This window comes from Dasypus novemcinctus, chromosome 3 (genome assembly GCF_030445035.2).
Source record: "Dasypus novemcinctus isolate mDasNov1 chromosome 3, mDasNov1.1.hap2, whole genome shotgun sequence".
Lineage (NCBI taxonomy): Eukaryota > Metazoa > Chordata > Mammalia > Cingulata > Dasypodidae > Dasypus > Dasypus novemcinctus.
This window is the reverse complement of record NC_080675.1, coordinates 148,991,829-149,019,642: the sequence shown is the minus strand read 5'-3', so window position 1 is coordinate 149,019,642 and position 27,814 is coordinate 148,991,829. Positions and strand designations below refer to the sequence as shown.

Here is a 27,814-nt window from a genome sequence, read left to right as displayed (position 1 = left end):
CATGGGAGCCCTCTCAGGCTGTATAGAACATGCCCCAGAATTGCACATCAAGGGACAAGGAAGCTAGGGTATTTACTCACAAATTCCTGTCCCTCATTGGTTAAGGGTTGCTCCTGGGATGCTAATACATTCCAGTCTAACCCACATGCAGGCCAAGTTTGGTCCAAGACCAGAGAATGCTGTCATGTAGAGAGGCCCAAGAAGCTGCTACATATGTGTTTTAGAAAGATGACTGGCTGCAATTGGAAAGGTGGGTTGGAAGAGAGAGACATAAGGAGATCAGGTCAGGAGGCTCCTGCAGGAGTCCTAGTAGGCAATGATGGTGGCCCAACCAGGGTAGTGGCAGTGGGGTGCAGAGAAGTGCTCAGATTCAAGAGGTATTTAAGAGGTTGGTCAACAAGACCTGGCAACAAGACCTGGCTGTTGAGGAGAGAAAGGAGAAAAGGATGTCTCCAAGACTTCAATTTTGGGGTATAAAATTTGAGGAGCTGGAGGGCCAAATCTCAGAGGAGAGTTTCAGCCAAGAGAAAGAGAATTGAGCATCATCAATGTAGGCTTAGTAACTGCAGCCATTGGAGGGGATGAGATGGCTCAGTTGGGACACTGGCAACAAAAATAGTCCCAGTTTCCTCCCTATATGAATGCCCTTTACAATGAAACTTGGCAGTCCCAGAGGTGAAGTGGTGGAGTCAATTCCCCATCCCTTGAATCTTGCTGGGGTGTGACTTGCTTTGGCCAATAGAGTGTGGTAGAAGTGATAGCATGCTGATTCTAAGTCTAGGCCTCAACAGACCTTGTGGATATCCAGTCTAGTCTCTCTCTTGTAACTGCCACTGCAGCTATGAGAACAAGACTGGATTAGCCTGCTGGGAGAGGAGAGACCAGTTGTCCTTCCTGTCCCAGCCAAGGCCACTCTAGCCCACCAGCACCTAGTGAACCCACCAGCTGACCACTCATGCATGAGTGAACCTGCCGAGGAAAGAAGGTTCACCTAGCTAACCTGCAAACTCCTGCATAATACTAAATGCTAACTGTTTTAAGCCCCTGAATTTTGGGGTGATTTATTACTCAGTAATAGCTAACTGATAAGAGAGAATAAGGGAAACACTGATCTTTAAAGGACAGGAGAAGAAGAAAAACCTGTGAAAGAAGAGATGCAGCAATCAGAGGGGTGGGGGAAGAATTGGAGCAGACTCTCTCTTCTCCTTGCCACTCTCCTTAGAGAGTATAGACTATTTTTAAAAGGATGGAAAATGAGAAAACTGTGGAAGGTACTCGAGGTTGGGGAAATGGCGATCTGGGAGCCGGTTGCTCAGAGCCAGAGTGAGGAAGCAGGTGGACTTGCCGAACAGCAGCAGGTCACCCCCCTGCCCCGCCAGCTGCCAGACCTGGATTGGCGGAAAGGTAGGTGCACCCTCCCCAGGGCACCCCAGCCCACACTCTCATACTGAGCTCACACCTTGTACCTCCATCTTTCTCCCTGGGAGTCATGGACCAGCTCAGCATGACCCAGTTCTGCATACATTTATTTGATTGATTGGAAGCAGGAAAGGTTTCTGCTCTCCAGGGGACCAGAGCCCATGCTAGGCATCAAAAGGGATGAGAAAATGAGAAAGATCTGGTCCCTGTCCTTATAGACCAGGGAGGATGCAGACATTCAACAACAGATGTGTGCAGCGCCTGTGGGGCGTGCACCACAGAGGCACCGGTGGGACTGGGGCAGGCAGCAAGCAGGCAGCTGTTCTGTCTGGACTGAGGGAGGCTTCTTGGAGCAGCCAAGTCTTGAAAGAGGAGGGACATTTAGGGGCGTAGAGAAAAGAGGCGGCAGGCATTCTTGGATCAGAGGCTTCCCAGGCTGCTTCAGCCTTCCTAGAAGCTGGATATCACCACCCGCCTGCCCCGGGCCTAGGGGCTCCCTTCCTTGTAGCCAGAGCTCCCCTGCCCGCCTTTGATGGAGCCTGACTCTACCATTGATGGGGACATCGAAAGGAGGGTGCTTGGAAGGAGATGAGGAGCGCCACACTGGGCGTCCAGCTTAAGGGGAGAAGGCTGATTTCTTAGGTGAGTTCCTTGGCAGGGCAGGCTGAATCATGGCTCCCCCAAAAGACGTCCCATCATCAATGTTGCATGACAAAAGGGACTGTGCAGATGTGATTAAGTTAAGGACCTTGAGATGGCAGATTGTTTGATTATATGGGTAAGCCCTAAATGTAACAACAAGGGTCCTTATAGGAGGAAGGCAAGAAGGTCAAAGGAGAAAGATGTGACAACGAAGGTAAGATGTTGGAGTGAGGTGAGTTAGGGGCCACAGCCAAGGAAAGCCGGCTGCCCCAGAAGCTAGGAAAGGCAAGGAAATGGACCACTCTCCAGGAGGAACTAGCCCTGCTGACACCTTGACTTCAGCCCGGTCAAACGGCTGAACTGTAAGAGAATACCCGTGTGTTGTTTTAAGCCACCAAGTTTGTGGTAATTTGTTACAGCAGCCATAGAAGCTAATACCTGGGAAGCCACTCTGCAATGAAGATTTGCATGTAGGCATTTGAGTGGGGAGTGCTCTGGGGTCACACCTGCAGGGAGGGAAGGAAGCAGTGGTGGCAGAGCAGAGCGTTGACCTGCAACGCAGGCACAGGTGATTTCCTGGGGAACCCTGGGGCTGGCATGGCCCTGAGCACCTGACCCAGAGGCAAGAGGGCCTGGCCTGTGTACCCACGTCAGCAGCCACTGGACAGGGGAGGGGGGTGTGGCCTGAGGTGAGGCAGCTCCTGTGGCTGAGAGTGGCTGTTGGGGAGGGTCACACGACCAGCAGCTGGGGAGGTGGAGCCCCGGGCCTGGAGGTGGACCCGGGCCTGGGGGGTACAGCTCGGCATCCCCCACAGCAGGGGACGGGGAAGCTCTCCGTGCCTTCTTCCTTTGCTCTACAGGTCTGGTGCTTTGACAATATTCTAACAACCCCACCTACTGAGGAGCCCCGTGGTGTGGCCACATCTCCCCCGAACAAGAAATGGGGGTTTGCTCCCAGTGCCTGTCATTGTTGCCGTCGTTACCATCAACAGCTGCCACCCATTGGGCTGCCTCTAGAGCTTTGCCTGTGTCGTCTTTGCCCCACGGCAGTGCCGTGAGGTGGGGATTATCCCCATCTTACAGATGAGCCCATTGAGAGAAGTGAAAGGAGAGCCCAGGCTGGAGCCCGGCCCGCCTAGGCCCGCCTGGTGCCTCTCTGCTCCGAGGTGCTGCCTCCCGTTGCCCATTTCCTTACTAGCCATGCAGCCTTGAGTGGGTCGCTGAACCTCTTTGGGTCTCAGTTTTGATTTTTTTTTTGATGGGTCTCTAGTCCCCGTCCTGCCTCCCACCTAGGACGATTGTCCCGTGGCTCCAAGGAGAGGCAGGCTGTGCATGGGCATTGGACCAGGGCCTAGAATCCTCCGCTCCAACTCCAGCCATGCCCAGAGAATGCCAGCACCCTGGGCCTCCCCTCCTCCAGACCCCCAATAGCTCTGGACCCCCAGTCCAGGGAAGGAGGAGGAAGCACTCTGGCCACCTGTGGTTTTCAGGTGGGCCTTGTCCCCTTGGCACAGCTCCTCTGAGCTGGGGGTCAGGTGGGACTGCCTCAGGTGAGACAGGTGGTGCAGTGCACCTGGGCCCAGGGAGCTGGGGTGAAATCCAGCCATGCCGGACACCTTTTGCTTGGTACAAAGGCACCAAGGAACTGCATCTGCTGAGAGGGCAGCCTGTTCCAATTCTCACGTGTCCTGCAATGGCTCACGGTGGCCAAGAGCCCAGAGCTCGCAGCTCAGCCTTCCTGGAATCCAGAATCTGCCGTAGCACAAAGGGGTGGTGATGGGGTGGTGATGGGGTGGATGGGCGAGAAGCAAAACTCCACCCAACCCACAATCCCAACTCCAGTAGCCACTGACCCCACGAATCCCTCCCCGGGGCTCCGGCATTGCCTGCCTCAAAGCCCCCGGCCACCTGCTCTCTGCAGAGCTCCGGCGTGGAGGCCCCCACCCCAGCTGAGCTCCCCGGGGCCAAACACAGAAGTTCACGAGTGCTCTGTTCCTGCCCCTATTTTTAATTACCCAAAGCATTAGTTCCCTACTCTCTTTCCTTCCCAGTCTTTTCTGTATGGACTCCAGATTAATGTGCCCCAAATTCAGATTTCATTGCATCATTTCCCCAGCAAACGGAGTTTCAGTGTCTCCTGTCATCTTCCCCTGCAGCCCCTCCACCCCGGCCAAGACGACAGAGAGTGACTCTCACAGCCCCTGCAGGATGCCTCCTCCCTGGGGCAGCCAGGCCTTCCTGTGGGGTTCCGCGCTGTGGAGGAGCGCCCTCTGCAGGATGTAATGTGCGAATGCGGGTTCCACAGGGAGGAGGAGGTGGTTCATCCTGGAGGCTGCACCCTGTGGCTGGGGTGGCACTGTAGTCAGGTCCAGCAGGGGCCATGACTCCTGCTTCTTGTGTTAAAGAAGAAATGATAGGGAAGCAGATTTGGCTCAACTGATAGAGCACCCGCCTACCACATGGGAGGTCCAGGGTTCAAACCCAAGGCCTCCTGACCCGAGTGGTGAGCTGGCCGACGCACAGTGCTGATGGGTGCAAGGAGTGCCGTTCCACACAGGGGTGTCCCCCGCATAGGGGAGCTCCACGCACAAGGAGTGCGCCCCATAAGGAGAGCCATTCCACGTGAAAAAAAGTGCAGCCTGCCCAGATGTGGCGCCGTACACACGGAGAGCTGATATAGCAAGATGACACAATAAAAAGAGACACAGATTCCCAGTGCCGCTGACAAGATCCAAGCCGACAGTGAAGAACACACACAGCGAAAGGACACAGAGCAGACAACGGGGTGGGGAAGGGGAGAGAAATAAACAAAATAATAAATCTTTTAAAAAAAGAAGAAATGATAATGTAAATGATAAAGGTGCATCTGATTCTTGCAGTGTCTTCCTCCCAGCTACCAGTTCTTTGAGTGTTGAAGTTTGCTGGGTTAAACATGCTGTAGACATACCACACTACAACTGTTACGGTAGGTATGTTTATTCCTCATTTATAGGTGAGAAACAGAGGTTCTTAGGTCCGCAGCTATTAGTGGCAGGCTAGGATAGGACCCCAGAGCCTATGAACTAAACTTCTTCTGTCTGCAGACTGCTGAGGGTTTGACCTCTCAGGAGGGAAACATCTGTGAGGACAGTGTCAGGCAGGTCAGCTCTGGTGACCATCATGTAGTGACCAAGACAAGATGAGGGTCATGGGGAAGTGGAGACGATCCCATGGGGTGGGAGCAACGAAAGGCCATTCACTATTTCTCCTGAGAAGACATTTGTCAATGTCTCCCAAACCTATTACCACGTGCCTCCAATTTCCTGACACTCACCCAGCCCGCCCCCCACTCCCCAGGCTGCTTCATCCCCCAGCGCATGCTCAGCCCGCCCCGGGGTCTGTGGGTAAGGTGAGAACAAGCTCACACCTCCACTTTCTCCCATTTCACTGAGGGGGAGACCAAGGCCCCGAGGCGGTCAGTGACATACGCAGCCCCAGGTCACTCCCCAGGCTGCTTTCAGAGCTCAGGCTGGCCCGCTCGTGGAGGGGGGAGTGCCTGAGGCTTTGCCAAGGAGAGAGGTTAGGCACTGCCTCTGAGCTCTGTGGTTGGGGCCTCCTCCCTTCTCCCCACCGCAAACAGACCCGCATTTCTTCTTCCAAGTCCATCCCTCCCTCGCCCACCTTTGTTCTGACAGTTTCCCCACCAGCCTCCCCTAGTGAACTTGTGTCTTGGGAACCCATCTTCACCAACACCTCCCTCCTCTTCTTCACGCTGTCGGCTGTGTCTCCATCACCATCATCACATCTTGACCCCTGTGGTGACTGTTGCCCGCCCACCACTCCACCGCCGCCTCTACTACCTGTGCCTTCCCCAGCGTCTTCATTTCCACCACCTTCACCTGCCCTGGCCGTTATTTCTGCAGCCTTCATCACCAGCATGGCCACCTCCTGCTGACGCCCACCACCCTCCCCTCCATCCCCGCCATCCCCGCCATCCCTCCACTGTTAACGATCCTTAGCATCACCTCTGCTCATCTCCACCTTCATCCACCGCGTCACATCCGCTCTCACCTCCGCCTCCACCATCACCTCCGCTAGCATTACCACCATGACCTTTACTTTCATCACCTTCTACCATTACCGTGACCTCGACTGTTCACACCACTAGGACGTCACCACCCTCACCCCACCTCTGCCGGCTTCTCGCTGTTTCCACCCTATCCCTTCCACTGTTGTCTGTACCATGCTCTCCACCCCCTCCACCATCCCCCCTCTCCCCCAAGGCTCAGGGCCTGGCGTTGAGCCTGGTACTTGGACAAGGAGCCCAGTCGGAGAAGGGAGAAGATGACCCCGCCTGGCTGACAGACGCCCATCGGAAACCTCGGAGCAGGGCCTTGGCGAGCCAGGCGTCCGCACAACCCCTCCTCTTGACCCGATCGCTGACCCTTCCTGAGGATGCTTCTCCGGGAGACAGCTCGTCCCTCCCTGTCAGCTGTGCCTGGACCTAAAGAGACAGCCACTGTCTGGTTGAAGGATCGAGGCCATTAATCCGGGGCTGCCCTTGTTTGCATAATGATTGCATACATTTGCATGCCATTTGCTCCCAGCCTCTGAAGGCCACGCTGTGGCTGTTCGGGTGTCATTTGCATATCACAGCAGGTGAGGGTCAGGCCTTTGGGACTTGGGCGCTTATTAATTCCTTAAAGAGATTCTTTTATGTGCTGGTTCAGAAAAGAAGTCGGAGCACTTAATTCTAGAGTTATTCAGCCGACGGGCTGTAAGGTGGGAGAGTGGGGAGGGGCGGCCAGGGCCTTCAGTGGGTACCAGGGTGGACACTGCTGGGGTGGGGGTGGGGGGTGGGTGCGGAGCCAGTGCTGCTCAGTGTGGTTCAGCACCACGCTCTGCGCCAGCACTCCTGTCCTCCGTGGGCCAGAGTCCCCTCACTGTGTGACCTTGGGCAAATCCCTCCCCACCCAGCTTCAGACGCCCTCCCGACCAGCTGACCACTGACCCTCTCCCGTCAAACTCCTGCTCTGGACGCATGGAGATTCTCATCCTGGGCTGTATATTAGAATCACCCAGGGGCCCTGGCCCCCCTCCAGATCTTCTGATTTAATTGGTGGGCCCTGGGCATCGGTTATTTTTAAATAGCTTCCCTGGTGATTCTAATGTGCAGCCAGGATTAAAAGCTACTGCTTGTGACTCTGTCCTCCTACCCGGGACCCCCACCTCCCTCATTTCCAGTGGCTAATCTCTTCTCCCCTCCAGGCTCTCCTAGCTCCAGGGTCTGGCTGCACAGTTCGGATGCCATCGCTTTTGTCTGAAGTCTCAGAAATAAATCCTTTCTCTTCCCGGGCAGCAGGCCAATGGGTGGCATGTGGCAGGTTAGCACTTGGTACTCACCAGAAATTCCCTTCTCTCTGCCTTGTCTTGCTCCACCCCATCTGCCCCCCTAAGGAGGGGCTCAGGCCCCACCACTAAAGAGTCCTGGGCTTGCGGAGCCCGGCCTGCGTCTGCCCTGAGGGGAAAGGTCCAGAGGGCATGCGCAGACCACCTTCCTCCACCTTTCCCCGCTCCTCCCCCTGCAGTTAGAGAAAGGAGCAGCTAGTCTAGGTCGGGGTCAACGGGCAGGGCTTGGGGCATGATTAGAAGTGTGTGTGGTACAGGAAGGGAGGAGTCGATGGTTCCTTTGGACCTTAATGTCCTTTTTCTGAAATGCAGGTAAAAGAAAGGTGTTTCCAACATAGTTACATCTCAATCAAGTTAAACGACACATCCATCAAGGACATCCAGAGATGGCCGGAGCATGAGTGTGTGGTGTGTGCGTGTGTGCATGCATGTATACTGGGACTAGGATAGGGGAGTTGTCCAGGAAATACATCAGGGGAAACGGACTTTGGCCCAGTGGTTAGGGCGTCCGTCTACCATATGGGAGGTCCGCGGTTCAAACCCCGGGCCTCCTTGACCCGTGTGGAGCTGGCCCATGTGCAGTGCTGATGCGCGCAAGGAGTGCCGTGCCACGCAAGGGTGTCCCCCGCGTGGGGGAGCCCCACGCGCAAGGAGTGCGCCCGTCAGGAAAGCCGCCCAGCGTGAAAAGAAAGAGCAGCCTGCCCAGGAATGGCGCCGCCTACACTTCCCGTGCCGCTGACGACAACAGAAGCGGACAAAGAAACAAGACCCAGCAAATAGACACCAAGAACAGACAACCAGGGGAGGGGGGGAAAATAAATAAATAAATAAATCTTTAAAAAAAAAAAAGAAATACATCAGGAACATCAGCCTTGAGGGTCGGCTGCACGCCTATCATTTATCACTTTGCCAGGTTCATCCAACACTGATGGGCTCTGTTGATGAGCTCTAAGGTGAGATAGTTGAGGAAGAAACCTCACATCCCCGCCTATCTCACTACCTACCACAAATTTCTAAAACATCCCTCTTTCCCCCTTCCTTGCCTTCCCCTTTCCTCTCTTAACTCTAATCAGATCAGTGCTCCAAGCTCTAGGTCTGGTCACATCAATAGGATGGGGCCCTCCTGCTAGCTATGTCCTTCCCCCTGCGAGGAGGGAGTCCTCCTCTCACTAGTCAAAGTCTGACAGGCCACAGTCCAGGGCCGGGCTCTGCTGGCCACCATGAGGGTGGGTGCAGGCAGCTCCAGCTCATGGTCCACATCCTTTCTCCCTCTCAGAGAGGATAAATACAGAATCGGGGGCTCAGAGAACTAGAGGTTTAACGACAGTGCCTCTATGAAGCTGTTAGGGGTAGAGAGCCATTATCCTAGCTCCAGGAACCAAGAGTGGGCTTGAGAGCATTCCAGGTGGCCAGGGGAGATGAACGAACGACTTCTAGAGAAGAGGTGTGGACAAGAGCCAAACAAGAGAGGTGGGGATGAGGGACACAGCCAACCCAAGTTTTCACATCAGGCTCAGGACCAAGGTTTGGAGAGCTTGGGTGAGGCCTGGGGGCTTCCATCGTCTTTCCCTCCATACTCACGGCCACTGTGGCTCATTTGAGAATATTATGTTTAGTGTTTCCTCATTGGAAGATTTTCTAGAATGAATTTATCATGTTTTCATCTCCACCATGATCACCATCAGCACAACCATCATCAATATCAGTTCAGGGATGGCCGTTGTAGACAGTAAGTTTTTGTAGGTTGAATGAACGTCTGCTCTATCACCACCACCATCACTGGGATCACATTATCACCATCACCAACACTGATGTCATTTCTGCCGCTAATGCTGCCACCACTGACATCATCATGACCAACCTCTCAGCTTCTGCAAGTGCTATCATTGACGTTGCCACCAACTCTGACATCACTGACAACCATCATTAACAATGTCACAGTCATTGCTGCCACACTGGCACCACAACCACTGGCACCACCACCACCGTCTCATCGACATCACCACCTCTGCCTTCATTGCTACATCATTGCTACACCGTGGCTGACATCACCATTGGCATTACTGTTGCTATCACCATCATCACTGCCACATTCACCATCATCATTCCTGACAACATCATCCCCACCATCATCACTGGCATTGCCACCATCATATCACCATCGACACCCCCGCCATCATTACCATCGCCACTAACAACCCCCATCATCACTGGCATCACCACCATCATCCCCGACACCCCCCCATCATCACCGGCATCACCACCATCATCCCCGACACCCCCCCATCATCACCGGCATCATCACCATCATCCCCGACACCCCCCCCATCATCACCGGCATCATCACCATCATCCCCGACACCCCCCCCATCATCACCGGCATCACCACCATCATCCCCGACACCCCCCCATCATCACCGGCATCACCACCATCATCCCCGACACCCCCCCATCATCACCGGCATCACCACCATCATCCCCGACACCCCCCCATCATCACCGGCATCACCACCATCATCCCCGACACCCCCCCATCATCACCGGCATCACCACCATCATCCCCGACACCCCCCCATCATCACCGGCATCACCACCATCATCCCCGACACCCCCCCATCATCACTGGCATCACCACCATCATCCCCGACACCCCCCCATCATCACCGGCATCATCACCATCATCCCCGACACCCCCCCCATCATCACCGGCATCACCACCATCATCCCCGACACCCCCCCATCATCACTGGCATCACCACCATCATCCCCGACACCCCCCCATCATCACTGGCGTCGCCACCATCATTCCCGACACCCCCCCATCATCACTGGTGTTGCCACCATCATATCACCATCGACACCCCCGCCATCATTACCATCACCACTAACAACACCCATCATCACTGGCATCACCACCATCATCCCCGACACCCCCCCATCATCACCGGCATCACCACCATCATCCCCGACACCCCCCCATCATCACTGGCATCATCACCAGCATTACCACCATCATCCCCGACACCCCCACTACCACCACCATCACCGCTCCCACCAACACCATCCTGGCCACCACCACTAATTTATCTTCTCTCGTAGAACCATGTCCCTTTTCTCCAAAGCATAAAAGGAAATTTGCAGTTGTACCTTCTTTAAGGTGATCATCTGTCTCCATTCAACTCTAAGTTTCACAGAAGCAGAGATTGTGTCTCTTCCTCTACCCTCATCCCCACCCCGCCACTGTTGAATTCTCAATGTCTAGACCGTAGGCAGCTCACAGTATTCAATAAAGGTGTGTTAAATTAACAAATTATTTAAACCAACATAGTTCCTACCCTAAAAGGAACTTAGGCTCTAGGGTCTCAATGCTTCTAGGATCTCTGGGCCAGATCTTACTAGGAAAAAAAAACTACTGGATTATGTAAGTGATAAACTAAGGTGAGGCAAAACCAAGAAACCCATCCTGGCCTTATGATATGCACAGTAGCATGGTGGGAAGACTTTACTCCATAGTCCATTGGGCTACGAGCTCTGCAGATGAGCTGAGAGAAGGGTAGATCTGTTAAGATTCTTACTACCTCAAGCCTGCCTCGCCTGGAATTTATCTGAACCTGGATCAATTCAGTGTCAAGGCTGACCCAGTTAATCTTTAAGACCTAGCAGAGGTTTTCAGAAAAACTTCCTGTAGGCCAGATGTTCCTTGGAGGAACCTTAGGAAATTATGTGAAGTTGAAGAAATGGTCTGAGGGAATTTACAGAGGGGAGATCTCTAGGCTCCCCACCGAAATTTCAACCATTGTGCTCTTGGGAAAGATTGTGTAGCAGTAAGTTTCAGAGATTTGAAACAGATTTAGAAAAGGTTTGAAAACCAGTAGCCTGGAAGAGGAGTTGTTGAATTTTTCTGTTCCCAAATTGATGTCTGGCATTGTATACTTGTCCCAACCAAAAATCATAGGCCATTAGATGATTTTTGAACCATTAGAAAATGTACATCTGATGGTTCTATTGAGGCTTCTCTTTCAAGGTCATTGTTAGCTCATGAAGATGTCTTCCACTCTTGTTCTTTGGTAAAATGCAGCTTCTTTCTAGAGAGCTCTATTCCAAGGAAGAACCCTTATTTAAATCAACTGCCTTGGGAAAATAAAGCTAAGGAGAAGCACAGTATCTGGAATTATCTATGTGCCTTCCTGCCTCAAAAATACTAGCTCCTTTAGCCATGCAAAGAAGACTCTGTGGGTGGGACCCTTTCTCCAGCAGCTCTACCCCGCCTCCAGCTGAGACACAGCAGCCAGCCATGGATGGGAGATTGTCACCTGAGCGGAAGAAGACCGGGCACTAACGAGATATGGTGCCTTTCAGTGATGGTCACTGAGACAAGGTGGGAGCAGAAGGGAGGGTGGTTAACTGAAGAGTGAGCAGGGGGGCTATTCTTCACCCCCAAGGAACAGGGTGCACAGAAAAACCAACAGCTTCCTCTCATCCATCCTTCAGCCCACCCTGAAAAAATGTAGCCACCGGGCAGGGCTGTGTGTGCATGCGCCCCTGAGCTGGCGCCTGCCCCTCTGTAGGTTTGGGGCCTTTGGTCTGGTCTTCACGTCTGCCCTCAGTGCACCCCCTCACAGAGACCAGTCGGGGCACAGAACAGGCTGGGCAGGGCGTTTGGGGCCGGGGCATAGCCAGGAGGGAGCAGGTAGGACATGACTGCCCTCGAGGAGAGACTGACCTGCCTGAGCAAGGGACGAGAGTGCATTCAGGCTGGAAAAGATAGTCTAAGTTGAGCAGATATTTGCAGGCTGATGAGTGAAGGTGCAAGTGTGAGGGAGGCTTTGAAACCAGGCAGGGTATCCCCAGCTAATCCGAGATTCGGGCTCTGTCCTTCCACAGCCTACTGGGGAAAGATCTAGAAGAACAACTTAAACGTGTGATTGGCGGGTTGGAAGTGAGGGCAGCATGGGAGGGGCCCAGAGCCCTGGGGTCAGGCCCTCCTCTCGGGACCTGCCTGTCGAATGAGCCTTAGTAGAGACATTCAAATTTGTCTTCACAGGAGCCTGGAAAGCTCCCAAAGTTGGTTGTACCCTCAGCCCTTTGGTTCCCAAAGCGGAGCCACGACAGCCGTGGAAAACGCTGCCACGGAGGAACTGCAGAGCCACACAGCCTCTGCCCTCCCTCGAGCCTCCACCCTCGCCCCTCTCGTTCATCCCTGTGGCGTGATCCTGCCTCTGCCCTCGCGGGTGCCCCTGCCCCCCGTGGTCAGAGGAAGCTCGCTGGGGCGGCTAGGGCTGCCCACCACAAACTGTTGGTCCGGGAGGCTGTCTCCACCGTGCTGTATTACCCCCTCCCTCGCCCTGCTGCCCCGTGGCCTCGTCCTGGTTCCGTGGCTGAGTGCCCTTCCCTGCTGGCCCCGGGGGCACCTGGCCATGGTGGGCGTCCGAATCCTCAGAGGAAGAAGTCCTTCAGTGGCTGAGGAACCTGGGGAAGGAGAGGGTTCCGGCAGGCGTGTGGCGGGCAGGCACCGGCCGGTGGCTCTCGTTCTCCAGTTCATCCAGCCAGGCACATTCTCCTGAGCCCCTGGGTCCCCAGCCCCGTGCTCGGGGAAAGGGGGCGAGGGCCCTGCCCTCAGGAAGCGCGGTGTGCTGAGGGTGGCAGGAGCTCCACGTGCAGTGAGAAGACTGCAAACTGATGCAGGGAACATCCAGAGGGGTGGGTGGCAGAGACCGTGGCACAAATTGTCTCTGAAGCAGAAAATGTCAAGCATGGGTGGGGCTTGGGTGATCAGGGAAGGCTTCTTGGAGGAGGACGATAACTAACAACTTACGTCCTTTTGGATGAGCTCAGCATACACCACGCAGGCCGCGGAGATCAGCTCGTCGGCACTGAGGTCGATGAGATTGTTGCAGGCCTGTCCCGGGAGAAGGGGGTGTGGAGGAAACAGGTGTCCCCGGGCTCTGGGACACAGGCCGCTGTGTGTCGCTCCAAGGGAAGGAGGCAGCTGCTCACGGCACTGACTGGGGGTCACCCACTCCTTCCACCACAGCCTGGCACAGAGCCTTAATTTCACCTTAGACTTTTACAGCCTGGGGGTGAGGTCAGCATAGTTGACCCTCTCGGGAGTCCAGACACCAAGTGTCTCAGGGGCTCGAAGGAGGACTTGGGGGAAGGCATCCCTTTGGGTTCTGTAATTGGGGTGCCAGCAAAGGCTTTTTTTTTTAACAGACTATCTGCGTTTTACCAAACGTTGGAAAACTCCAGGTCTTTTTGCCACCGGAGGATCCTAGGGCCAAGGGGTTTAGTGCCAGGCGGCCCGGCCCAGTGGTTAAGAAGCACTCCAGCCCTCGAGGCTGAGTAGGGCTGATGATGAGGATGGTCATGAGGGTCCCACTGCCCCAAGCGTGTCCAGAGGCCTGTGCGAGCAGGTGGGTTCCCGGCGTGGCGCCGGGCAGCACCGAGCTCGGGCACCTTAGCTCTTTTCACCTCTACCGTCCAGGAGCAAAGCGAGGCCTCGAGCCCGGCTGCCCCACACTGAGCCCAGGGCTGTGGCCTGGTCTGGGGCAGGGACGTCAGGGGCCTCTCACCAGGAGGATGTCGTCGCCGGTCATGCTCTCCCGCAGCACCTGCTCGCGCACCATCTGCAGCATGCTGTAGGCCACCAGCACCTGGAAGTTTCTGCAGGGCTTCCCCGTCAGCAGCACCTGCGGGCGGGGGCAGCTCAGCCGGCCCGGGGCCTGAGCCTGCGGCACCCTGGGGGTGCCGAGGTGCCCAGCATCACTGCTGACTGGCTCCTTCATTCATTCACCCAGGAAGTGCTCCCAGGCACCTCCTGTGCTCTGGATTGTGCTGGCTACTGGGGGATTCAGAGATAAAGGCTCGGGGAGCTGAGGGAGGCAGGCAGGAAGGAAGAGGGAGAGAGAGAAAGGCTAGGGAACCAGTATTGGAGGAGAGCTTTGGCCCAGCAAGCCTTGATGGGAAGTCAGGCCGGGGGTGGTCATGGGCTTGGCGTGGAGGCCAGCAGCCAGGAGGAAGAGCTGACGCGGACGTGAGTTGACTCACGGGGACCCTGAGCGCCGCGCTGGGGACTGGGCCGGATCCCGTGGCAGTGGAGGCCACTGGGCAGCGCAGCGATGGTGGTGGGCGTGTTCCTGGGGGGTTCAGCGGATGGCCTGGGGGCTGTGGTCAAAGCACTGTGGTGGGACTACCCTTGCAGAGTCTGCCTTCCCGGGGAGAGAGGACTCAGCAAGGAGACTTCACCGGGGGAGGAGAGGGCTCGCCGGGAAGAGAGAGCCCCGCTTGGGCAGGCGCAGGGACCTGAACTGAGGCCCAGACTGCCGCCACCCAGGGCAGAGCACAGCCAGCAGGAGCTGTGGTGTGGGCTTCGATTAATGGGTGGATGAACTGAGGCTCCAGCTTCCTCCAGCAAGGTGGGAGCCGGGCCGCTGGCACGATAAAACCCCAAGCTGCTAGACTCCAAGCAAACCCCAAAACGAAAGCGGAGGGAAGGGGAGTGGCCCCCGTGCCGCCCGCGAGGTGGGCTCTGCCCCGAATGGCCCCGGCCGAGTCTCACCTCCCAGAGCCTCCAGACATCGTCGAAGGACTTGAAGGCGCGCTGGAAGCAGAGGCAGAACCAGGGGAAGAGGGACTGCACCGCGCCCGCGCCCTTCCCTTCTGTGGGAGGGAAGCAGAGCACGGCCAGGCGTGGTGGTCAGGGGAAACCCGGTGACACGCGTGTGATAAAGCGAAAACACAGCCCTGAGGCCAGACCACCCAGCGTGCAAAACCACCCGGGAGCACCACGGCTACTTCTTTTCCAGCTGCCCTTGGAGACTCTTCGGTGCACCTTCTCCACTCTCTGAACTTCAACCCCATCCAGACAAAAGGAGTGAAGGCCCTGGCTCTCTCCTCCGTGATCAGGCACCGCTGCCACGGGCTGCTCCTGGCCCCCCTCCCGTGCCTGCCAGGGGTGGGAGTGGCAGGAGGAGGGGTCCACTCACTCAGGTGCTCAGCAAACACGGGGTCTAGGAAGCTGATCAGGTCGTTGAGCATGTCCAGATTCTTGCCCACCCCGATGTTGATGACACAGCTGTGCTCCTGCACAAGATGGGTGGACAGGAGGGAAACCGAGGCCTCCTTGGCTTGAGGGCACCAGAAGAGCTTGCCGGAGTTTGCCACTTCCCCGGTTTTGGAGGCCCCGTGTGGGTCTGTGTGTCTGTGTGTGCATGCACGCATGTGTGCCTGTGTCCGTGTGTGTCTCTGGGTGTCTGTGTGCTTGTGTACACCTGCTTGTGTGTATGCTGGTGTGTGGTGGGGATGCAGAGCTGTCTCCAGGACGGTTCACAGTGCAGAGAGCTCAGCTCTCCACCCCTCCCCCCCCCACCACCACACGCGCACACTGTGGGGCAGAGGAAACGTGGCCAAGGAAAGAGCAGCAAGTGCCTTGTGGCTGGGTGGGAGGAGGGTGGAGGCAGGGATCTGGGCAGCCTGACACAGGTCACGAGGACAGTGTCTGATGGAGCAGCACCTCCACAAGCCTTCACTCTGGACGGCATGGTGTGCATCTGAGCCACACCGAGTCCCCTGGCATGCTAGGGTGCAGGAGATGTGGTAGGGAGCTGTGAGAGGCGAGACTGAAAGCAGAGGCCTTCAATGCCTGCCTGAGGCTGCCGACGTTGCAGGGAGGAGGAGGAGGAGGGGATGGAGAGCCAGGAAAGGGCCCCTCCTGGGTCCTGCCAGCCCCGCTCTTCCAAGGATGGACAAGAGCTGGTCGTGAGCATCCTTGCATCCCCATTCTCAACTCCAATGCCCCCAGGCCCCCGTGGACACAGCCCACTGGGTTTGGCATTGTCCTCCCAGGTTCTGTGATATAGAGGAGAGGGCTGTTTCAGGACCAGAGGTGATGGCTGGGGCTGCTGGGCCTGCACAGCCTCAAAGGCTCCTTGGGAAATCAGGTGGGCCCTGAGCATGGGCCCAGCCCTTACCGTTTTCTGCAGGAAGAACTGGAAAAGCCAGAAGGTCTCGTGTTCATGTTCCACCATCAGCTGGAAAAGCATCACCATCTCGTGGAAGCCCTGCTGGTACTCTGGGTGGAGAGGGACCCATGAGCAGGAGCAGGGAGGGGCGGAGGCTGGGCCTGGGCAGGGAGAGGTCCGGGGAAGGAAATGGCTGAGGGAGAGCTCAACCCTCACGCTCACCTGCCTGCGTGTTGCAGACGTAGCTCAGGAGCAGGATCTTCTCCAGCTGTTTCTTGTCAATGAGGACATTGCCCAGGGGGTCTTTGTCATAAAGTTTCTGGATGTCACATGCTAGGTTTGGGACAAAGGACAGGTAGGAGGCTCCCGGTCATCTCCAGCAAGGGTGTCAAGGATGAGTTTATACCCCCACCCAAGAGGGCAGGCCTGCGGGTGTCCAGGGGAGGGGGCTTGCAAGGAACTTGAGCTTCCCGTGCCTCCAGGTTCTGCTCTTCACCATGCCCTGAGCTGCCTCGTTTTTTTTCCTCACCTCCAAATCTTTGGCCAGGCAGTACCCTCTGCTAGGAATGCCCACCCCAACCTAGTTCAAGGCCAATGAAGGAAAAGAGGAAGACAAAGCAGTGGGAACAGTAAGCACCCAAGGAACATGGAGCTGGGTATCCGGGGGCACCCAGTGGACTGGTGGGTGGATTACCAAAGGTTCAGCTGGCAAAATTCAAGGTGTGGGTCAAGGCTGCTCCCAGGAACCTGGGAATTGTGCTTCCTTGGAAATCGCTGAGAAGGGAGCAAGGATGGCTCCAAGCCCTCCCCTCTGCCCTCCTCTACCCACTCGACTCTGCTCACCAATGTGATTCCGAGTCTCTATGAAGTTGCGGTGCAGGTTCTCAAGAAGGGGCTGGATCTTCTCGTACATCTCACACAAGGCCAGGTAGTTCTTCCTGTGAGGACATGGCTGAGACTGAACAAGGCAGCCTTCTCCAGCACACGAGTGGGGAGACCTCTGAGCAGCGGTGGCCGCCAGGTCCAAGGTGTCACAGGGCCAGCGCGCTTGCCCAGGCCATGCCCACCCCCTTCCCTGGTGCTTTCCCCCATCTCTGCCTGTGCCACCCCTAACCATTCTCTCATCCCCTGTGGATTGCAACAATGCCTGCCTAGGATGTGGGTTCTGCTCTCAAAGGGCCCTGCTGGAATCCTGGCTCTCCAATTTAATAACTGGGCAACTATAACTGAGCTCAAGCCAGGGGCAAGTCACGTTCCCTCTCAGCTTCCATGTTCTTCACCTGTAGGAGATAATACCAGCACCTCCTCTCAAACCTGGAGGGATTGGATGAAACGGTGTTACTTGTCCATCATCAGAACGTGCTTCGGAGATGCAGTGGGTTGAAATGGTGCCCCCCTCCCAAAGGTACGTCCATGTCCTAACCCTGGAACCTGTAAATATGACTTTGTTTGGAAAAAGGGTCTTTGTTAAGGATGTAGAGTTGAGATCATCCTGGTCTACCCAGGTTGGTCCAAAAGCGAATGACAAGTATCCTTATACAAGACACACAGAGGAGAGAGCAAGCCCAGGAGAAGGCTGTGTGAGCTGGGGTAGAGATGGGGGGACGCCCGGAGCCAGCAGCAGCAGCAAGGGGCAAGGCAGGAGCCTCCCTGGGAAGCTTTGGGGGGATCGTGGCCTGCTGACACCTTGATTTTGAACTTCTGGCCTCCAGAACTTGAGAGAATAAATCTCTGTTGTTTTAAGTCACCAAGTGTGTGGTAATTTGTTAAAGCTGCCCCAGGGAATGAATACAGGTGGGTCTTGTGAGGGACCTTGGGAGGCAGAGCCCCCACCCTGGCCCTGGGACCCCCTGTCCTGGCCCTGGGAGCCCCCACCAGGCCCTCAGACATGCCCTGCCTTCAGCTCTGGCTAGTCCCTGTGTACGACTCTCCCCAGCAGCCCACTGGGCACTCTGCTCCAGGGTCCCAGGGCCCCGAAAGCAAGCCCAGCGCTGGCCTGCATGCCTCTGTGGGGTGGCTCCTCAGCAGCCCTTAGCCAGAACAGGACACATGGGGAGTGGGTCTGATCCCCCCACTGTGTACTGAGCTCCCACGTGCACAGGCAGGGCCTGCGGAGGGCTCAGGGCAGACTCTGCCCCTCGTTTGCTCTTAGCCTGGTAGAGACGTGTGTGCAAGTCTTATTACTTTAGGATACTGGGGAGTGGCACAGAGATGCAATTCAAGGCCCTGAGGCTTCAGGAGGAAGAATTTGCATCAAAATAATATAAGCCCCCTGTAGCAGTTTGATATAGTTGTGTGTGAATTCCAAAAATAGATGTTGGATTATGTTTGTAAACTGGTCTGTACCTGGGCATGATTAAATTGTGATTAGGGCTTTGACTGGGCCATGTCAGTAGGGCACTGAGTCCCTACCCGCCAAGGGGCAGGGCTCACAGATGAAAGGCATGGCAAAGGGCAGAGTTGGAGCTTTTGATGCTGGAGTTTTGTTGTTGAGTTTTGATGCTGGAATCTTGAGCTGGAGCCCCAGGAAGTAAGCATGCAGAGGAAAGAGAAGCAAGCTCCAGGAAGAGAGGAAATCTGAGTCCAGAAAGAAGCAAGCCCTGGGAAGAGAGGAACCCTGAACCTGGAATGAAATTACCCCCAGGAGGAGAGGAAACCATGGAGCCTGGCAGATGTCAGCAGTCATCTTGCCCCAACACGTGGAAATTGACTTTGGTGAGGGAAGTAACTTATGCTTTATGGCCTGTTAACTGTAAGCTCCTATCCCAAATAAATACCCTTTATAAAAGCCAACAGGTTTCTGATATTTTGCATCAGCACCCCTTCGACCGATTAACATACCACCATGGCCTCTCTGTGCAAAGTGCCTTACCTATATTTTCTAATTCAAGCCTCACAACCACTTTGTGAAATGGATTATTATTCCCTTTTTGCAGATGAGACTGAGACATAAGCAGTGAAATAACATGGCCAGGGTCAACCAGGGTGTAAATGATAGAGCTGGAAACTGAACCCGGATTCAAAATCCAAGACTGTTCTATTTCAAAGCCTGTGTTTTCTACTGAGCCAAAGCGTCTCACCATAAGACCCCTGGAACATCCAGGAGGGCTGCTTGGAGGAGGTGCACGGTGTGCTCTGGGCCTTGAAGGATGGGTGGGGTGTTGATAGGCAGATGACAGGGAAGCCATTGTAGATAGAGGTGGAAGAGGAGCGTAAATGGGGTCTGCCCTGGCGCAGGTGAGGAAATGTGGAGCCAGTCAGGCAGCTGGTGCGGTTGAACCTGAGGTGTGGGGGTGGGGGTGGGTGGTGGTGGTAGGGGACGAGGCTGTGATACTTGGCATACTCTCAACTATGCCACCTGGACTGTTTTATAAACCTCCCCTCGGGCATTGTGTGGAGAGGTGGGGCATGGGCAGTGCTCTCCAGGGGGAGAGGGGAGGTGGGGTGGCTGGGGGTGGGGGAGGGGGAGGTACCGGGAAGAGGGCAGGAGAGGTGGCTCCAGGCCGCTTCGCTTCGCAGGTAGAACGCGAGGGCCCTGGGGATGGATGGGACGGTGGAGGGAGGGGGGGCACACCCTGGGCCTACCTCCTGCGGGTGCGGCCCAGGCCAGGAGCACCACAGGAGTTTCCTCTCTTAGAATGAGAAGCGCATTGGAGGGAAGAAGAGGGAATCTGCTAGACTCGGGTGGGCACCCCCCCGCACCGAGCCACTACCCACCCGCCCCCCACAGAGGTTCTGGAATGTTCTACCTCCTCGTGCTGTCCACCGTGAGCCGCTCGTCCTGGGAACTCTGCCACGAGTAGTAGCCCGTGAGGAACTTCCAGGCTTCCGTCCTCACGAAAGGGTGCAGGCCCTGGGGTAGGGGCGGGAGGTCACGGCCTGCCCCAGGCCCCTCTCACCACGCCCGCCCCCTTGCCCACCCGCGGGCCCGTGCGGGCAAGGCCGAGAGTGTCTTGGGGCCCTTACCCTTTCCAGGATGTTCACACAAATGAAGTCCCGGCTCTTAGCCAAGTGACCGTTCTCGTCGAAGAAGCCGTCCCATTCCGTCTTGTCAATGGGGGGATTTCTCTTCGCCTGGCGAGGACAGCCCTCTGTCAGGAACCACTGTCTTTTCTTTCAGGTGTGATTTTTAAATGATATACCCTGGGTCTTACAATATGAATCAAAGTTCACAGTCTTCTCCCTCACTTCTGGGAATCTATCCTGAAGAAATTACTAAAAATACATCGAAAAATGCTCCATGTGCAATCCTTATCACTGCACGTTACTTACCAAAGTGAAGCATGCCAGCACTCTAAATGTTCTGCAATAAGCGAACAGTTAAGTAAATTATGGTTTATATACTCAGTGGAATATTGTGAGGCATATAAAACGATGCTTATGAGGAATGAATAATAATCTGGAAAAATACAAATGTTAGTAAGAAGCAGAATACAAAATTGTACTTTTATTATCTATCCTCTCTATGTACTCTACTCTATATACACATACATGTTACACATTACAAAGAGTGTACCATATATGCTCTATTATATAGTGCATTAGCCACTATAAACAATTCTGTGTTAGATAAAAAACTGAAAAGAAATATAGCACCCCCTCAAAAAAATAGTGATTATTTTTGGGTGGTTGTACTATAAGTAATTTTTTCCTTCTTCTTGTATTTTCAAAATCTTTTATAAAAACATACAGTGCTTTGATAATGGAAAAATACGAAATAATCACTAAGGACATTTGTGAATGTCATTTTACCTTTCCTGGAAAAGTAGAACAGTTAATCACAAGGAATGATTTCTGGTTTAGATGATGCACGTACGTGGTGTGTGTGTGTGTGTGTGTCAGAGGGCAGGTGCATACACTGCATGCAAAGTAATTAAAAATGCTCATAAATTAACTAGGAGTTAGGGTTCCTTTAGAAATGGAGGAAGATTTCTTTCTTCCTAGGATATTCCCTCCTACTGAAGAGAAGAATGTCTTAAAATGTCACTTTGCAGATGCAGATGTAGTGATGGAAGGAGTTTGGCAGCTAACTAGACAGGCTGCTGTGTGTTCTCCCAACTTTCCATTAATATACACCTGAATATGTAATGTGTGGCTCAGATTTAAAATTGCATACAAATCACGTGAGAATCATCTAAAAATGTAGGTGTAGGGTGGGCCTCATGAGGATGTATTTCTAACAAGCTCCCAAGGTGAGTGCTGACCTTGCTAGCCTTTCTATTCCCAGTTTGCTGAAAGTTTGTGTGTTTTTTTTAAAATCAGGAATGTTAAACCAGCCCTACATTCTGGAATCAACCCTATTTGGTGATGACATAGTATCCTTTTATATAGCATTGGATTATATTTGCTAAATTTTGTTTAGAATTTTTGCATCGTATTTACAAGAGCTGTTGGTTTGTAATTTTCTTTTCTTATTATGTCCTTGTCTGGTTTTGCTACCAGGATACTGTTGACCTCATAGAATGAGTAGGGATGTATTTTTGGCTTTTTTTTTTTTTTTTTGCTTTCTAGAAGAGTTTGTGTAAACTTGATATTAGTTCTTCCTTAGATGTTTGGTAGAACTCACCAGTGAAGCCATCTGGGCCTAGAGTTTTCTTTGTGGGAAGGTTTTGAACTACAAATTCAATTTCTTTATTAGATATTAGGGAAGGAGGAAGAAGAAATAGTTTTAGTTTGTACTTTCAAAATCAGAGATTTACAGGGACAAGACATTTTTTAACTCACTTCAAAAATTAAAAGCAAATAATATAGAAAATCCCAAAGAATAAAAGTTTAAAGCATTAAAATGATAGAAATCCGAACAAATTAATTGTGAAAATAAATGTATCAAATTCTCCTATTAGTTATCAATATTTAAAAAAAGAAAACTGTTCTAAGAAATAAAATCTATTTTCAGAAAGCATTGATGATATGCCAGGTACTATACTAAGGGCTTTATTTTTTTAAAGATTTTATTTATTTATTTAATCCCCCCTCCGCCCCCCCGCCCCGGGGGTCTGTTCTCTGTGTCTATTTGCTGCGTCTTGTTTCTTTGTCCGCTTCTGTTGTCGTCAGCAGCACGGGAAGTGTGGGCGGCGCCATTCCTGGGCAGGCTGCACTTTCTTTCCTGCTGGGCGGCTCTCCTTATGGGGCGCACTCCTTGCCCATGGGTGGGGCTCCCCTACGCGGGGGACACCCCTACGCGGGGGACACCCCTACGCGGGGGACACCCCTACGCGGGGGACACCCCTGCGCGGGGGACAACCCTGTGCAGCAGGGCACTCCTTGCGTGCATTAGCACTGTGCATGGGCCAGCTTCACACGGGTGAAGGAGGCCTGGGGTTTGAACCGCGGACCTCCCATATGGTAGATAGACGCCCTAACCACTGGACCAAGTCCGTTTCCCACTAAGGGCTTTATTATATCACCTAGTTGACTGCTCACAACTACCTGTGAGCTGTGTGGTTACTACAATTTTATAGATCAGGGAACTTAGGCTGAAGAGGGTTAATGAGCATATCTGAGGTCACACAGCAGGTGGCAGTGCTGAGATTTCAACCCAGAGCAGTTTGGCACAAGAGTCAAGGTGCTGAACCAGAATGTCATGCCACCAGCTGAGAGTAAAAGCAAGGATTTATGGTTTGAATAAAAATATATATCCTATAAAAAACTGTTAACAAAAGATATACCTTAAAATTAAATGCCTTAGAATAAAAACTAAATGGTAGGGAAGCAGATTTGGCTCAACTGATAGAGTGCCTGCCTACCATATGGGAGGTCCAGGGTTCAAACCCAGGGCCTCCTGACCCATGTGGTGAGCTGCCCACGCACAGTGCTGATGAAAGCAAGGAGTACCATGGCACGCAGGGGTGTCCCCCGCGTAGGGAAGCCCCATGCACAAGGAGTGCACCCCGGCAAGGAGAGCTGCCCCACGTAAAGAAAACGCAGCCTGCCCAGGAGTGCACACATGGAGAACTACGCAGCAAGATGATGCAACAAAAAAAAAGATACAGATTCCCAGTGCCACTGACAAGAATGGAAGTGGACACAGAACACACAGTAAATGGACACAGAGAGCCGACAACGGGGTTGGGGGCGGGGAAGGGGAGAGAAATAAAAAATATAAATCTTTAAAAAAAAAACTAAATGGTGAACCAAGATATAAAAAAGAAGTCAAACAGCAAAAGGGTGGCATTATCAGAATCAAAGTCATATACACAGTAAAACGTAACAAAAGATCAAAACAATAAAGCAGAGATCATTCGAAGCATCACAAGAGGGTATCCTCTGGATGGCTGGAGAATTTGCATTACTAAACCTTCACCTACAACAATTGCCATCTGCCATGGCTGAATTTGTTTATAAAAAGTTACTGCCTCCTCCTTCCAGGAAACCCCATTCCTCTACTCCCAACACTTCTCAGTGTCTTTCCAAACCTAATCAAGCTACAAGCCACGCACAAGAACGTCCAAGACACTTGCTAGCAAGCCAAGGACCTGCATAAGAAGCCTGCTGACCTGCAGAGAGCCAAAGGGAAAAATGTTCCCATGGGATGCCCCAGGCCGTCCATATCACCTAGTAGATCCACAACACCAGTCCATGCCAGAAATCAGAGAACGAGTATTTTGGATCCTTCAAAGTGATGGAGATCGTCAGCTCCACCGACTCTTAAATCTGTCTTCATCCTTCCATATTCCCCCATTCCCTGATCCACCAAACCATTAACACCCTGCCCTGCCCTCTGGGTGCAATGACCTGCTAATCCAGGAAGGCGATATCTGTGATCTATGAGGTGCTGCGGCAGCTCCTTTCCTGGTCTCTTGGGAAGAGCAGTTGTGGAAACCTCCCACAACTAAGCAGGCTAAAGCTCTCCAACAGCAAGCTTGGGAAAACATTGGCCATGCTTTGCCTGGAGAAGGAGGGATGAAGCAGGAAACCTATACCCGAGTTGCCTTAATGGCGTCTTGCTGCCAGAGGCCTTGGCTGCAGACATCCAGCTCCTCACCCCAATTTCCTTTCTTCATCATTAGGTTAAAGATTTTCTCTGATCTTTTCAGTAAAATGGAAAAGCCACGGAAGGATAAAGACAATTTTTTTAGGAGGGTTTCTGCTGCCGGGTTGCTCTGAATGCCCATGATAACAGCTTCCAGTAAATAACTGGGAAGGGTCATTGACTCTGCTTAAGGCTCTCACCCTCTTTGCCACTCCAGTCCACCTTAGGGACAAGACACACTCCCAATAGAAACAATGGCTCACTCTGTAAGTGATTCTCACCCAGGGGGAGGGAGAGTGACTGGGGTGGGAGTGTTGGGGGGGGGGGAACAGGCATATTGACGTTGGGAAGAGGGGCATATGCCCAACTTGAAAAAGTTTCCCAGGTAATTATTACAAGCCCAGGTATGGACAGAATTCATCATTATAGCATAGTGAGTAAGAGACTGATTTAAAACAGTGGTTCTCAAGGTTAACCATGCATCAGAATTACCTGAGGGCTTGTTAAGACACACTTTACTAAGCCCCGCCCCTAGGGTTTCTGATTCAGGTCTGAGGCAGAGCTCAAGAATCTACATTTTTACAAGTTCCCAGGCAATGCAGATACTGCAGGTCTGGGAACCCCACTTTGAGAGTCCCTGGTTTCTAGGCTGGGCCCTGCAACCTACCTGCCTGAGTCTAAATAGCAGCTCTGTCACTTACTAGCTGTGTGGCTTTGGACAAAATTACTTACTCTCTGTGCCTCAATTTTCTCATCTGTAAAATGAAAATAATAGCACCTATCTCATAGGATTGTGATGAAAATGTATGATTATAAACAAAGCATTGAGAGCAGTCGGTGTGTAAGTGCCATATGAGAGTTTGTTATTTTATTATTTTTATTGCTATCCTTCTCTGAGCTCAGAGAAATTAAAAAAGATATAAAGAATTACAATCAAGCCCTGATGGTAATCCACAATAAAGCAATAACATTTAAAATTCAGGGAGAGAGTTGTTCATTTTGTATTTCTGCTCTCTGTGTATCACTCTCTTAATCACTATGATTAGTGAGACTTGAGATTGGTTAAGGTCATTATAATTAGTTATTATGGTTTTGAAAAAGAGAATGCGTGGAAAATTTTTATGACTGAGGCTGACTTCTAATGAATAGATGTATCTTAACTGCACTAGGAACCATGAGCTAACAAGAGCATTACTGCCACCTGGTGGCAGCATACTGAAATTGTTGGCAAAAATCTTACAAGCATTTTCAAGACTGATGTTGCAAACATAAATTCCAGGGAAGTACCTCATCTGGGGAAAGGTAACGCGGGCTTGGAGAGAAGAGTGGGAGGGGACCTTGTCTTTTTTGTCCCGTTGTCAGTACTGATGGTGAAACCAAGCTACTCCCAACTCTGCTCCGCCTTCTAGGACAGTTCAGGGCCCTGACCCTTCCCACCCAGCAGGGAAAATGGCACCAGCACAGACCAGAGGTTGGGGAGGGAGGTGATGGAGAACACGCACCAGGATGAAGGAGGCTGACCACCGGGCAGAGAGGCTGTTTTCGGGAGAGAGGGTGGTCATGTCCCCGGCTGGCTGTCTTCCAAGCAGCCTCTGACCAGAACTTGCTAGGACCCCTAAAAGGTGCTTGCTTATCAGGGGCAGGGGTCTTCCTTTTTGAAGACAAGAGCATTCCCAGGAGGATCTGGGTCTCTCCTGACCTCCCACCCTTGAACAGAGCCAGCTATGCTGTCACAGTCCCCTGGAACCCTCATCATAATGCCTTTGGAATATGGGAGCACTCACCTTCATGTCACCCAGGAAAGCATAGTGCCTAAGGAAGTGCAACAGAGGCTGGGTTCAGATTGTGGGGATGATTGTGGGTGGAGCTCATTAGGGAGGACTTCCTGGGAGAGGAGGGCTCCTGCTCTCCTTCCTCCAAACTCCTTATGCTGTTCTACCAGAGCAGTACTCAAACTGGATGCCTAGAATCCGAGCTTCAGATTTCTTGGGCACCGCTTCCGGTGTGTCTGGGAAACTGTAGCTTGTCAAGCTCCCCCAGTGACTCAGATTCAGTATTCGAATGGAAGTTTTCTGGGGGTAGAGATTAGTTTTATTGATCTGTGTATGCAGAGCACTTTAGAGTGCTCCAGTGACTGAATGAATGACTTAACTGAGTGGAAGAATGAGTGAATTGGAACCTCTTTCAGATCTCACCTCACTTTCCTCTCTGTGTATTGCAGAGATTTCCATAGGTGCTAAAGTCCGCTCAGCACCTGAGTCCCTTTAGGCCAGGGTCAGTGTCTGATTCTTTGGCATTTCCCCCTCCCAATACCAAGCCCAGCACCTGGCACCTAGGAGATGCTCAATATTTGTAAAATGGGCAAGGCGTTGGCTCCAGGATTACCGATTCTCAACTTTAAGCATCTCTTGCATTTCACTCAGGTCCCAGCCATTAGAGCCATCTGGCTTGAAAGTATCCTTAGTCATTAGAAGATGATAGTAATTAGAGCAGCCAAATTGGAATCAGGAGCTTGGAGATGGGATTTGGACTCTGACCTTAAATGTGGATGCTCCTCCCTACCTCCCCTTCTGAGCCACTGTTTCCCCAGGCATGAGATCAGAACCCAGTCCACCTCGGGCTCGCCTGTCCTTATTAACATAATGAATCAGCATCCATCAGGAAGTCTTCCCCTGACAAGATTCCTAGTTCACTCTTACTGTCCTGCTAGCCTGCAGCTCTTCAGGACGCTTTCGCAATCACAATGCCTCATCATCTGCCTCCCTCCACTACCCCACCCCACCCAGGAAAGCGCTAAGAGACGCCTCTCCTTAATCCGCTGCCCTTAAGCCTTCATGCCGTGGGAGGTGGGGCGCCTTTGAGTGGGGAAGGGGTGGACTAAGGCCCAGGCCAACCTCTCACATCAGGGCTTGGCAAGAAGCTGCCAGAACAAATGTCCAGAGCATGGACAGGCCTCACCGTGTGGAATTATCTACACTTTTGTTCTCTGCATTAATGGTATAAATAACTGAGCATTAGCTGCAATTTTTCCCTAAGAAGATGAGGCTCAGGCGGGGAGTGGGGAAGTCTGGACTCTAAATCCAAAGTGGCTTCTCAAATGAACACGGTGGGCATAGCTCATCTATTGAACTTCTTTTCACCTCTGGCTCCCTACCTGCAAATTGCAGATGATAAAACTTCCCAAATTAGCCAATACAGGCTGGGCACATTACAGAAGCCTCGTCATAACCACATGGAGGCTTCACAGGCACACAGAGCGGCAGAGCGCTACACAGAAAGCAAGGTTTTTTAATCCTCTCTCCCTGACCCTTCTTTTTCTGACTTTTAAAAGAGACTTATTTACATGTGTCAGTCTTGGTTTTTTTCCCCCCAGGGCTGAATGGTTCTTGCCAGGTTCCTTTATTTACATAATTGCCCAAGTTCTTTAGATTCC

At 52.8% G+C, this 27,814-nt stretch overlaps 1 protein-coding gene across 1 annotated transcript; it reads right to left on the bottom strand.

Annotated features, from left to right (window-relative positions):
• Positions 1-12,756: 12,756 nt before the first annotated feature.
• On the bottom strand, positions 12,757-26,073 carry TBC1D21 (TBC1 domain family member 21). Its single transcript, XM_058288469.2, has 11 exons — positions 25,884-26,073; positions 20,376-20,483; positions 20,159-20,262; positions 17,253-17,347; positions 16,632-16,742; positions 16,419-16,519; positions 15,435-15,531; positions 15,008-15,108; positions 14,022-14,138; positions 13,265-13,348; positions 12,757-12,918 (listed from the first exon to the last, which is right to left on the bottom strand). Exons 1-11 carry the CDS (start codon positions 25,941-25,943, stop codon positions 12,886-12,888), a joined length of 1,011 nt encoding a protein of 336 aa, XP_058144452.1. The 5' UTR covers positions 25,944-26,073; the 3' UTR covers positions 12,757-12,885.
• Between the last annotated feature and the right edge of the window lie 1,741 nt (positions 26,074-27,814).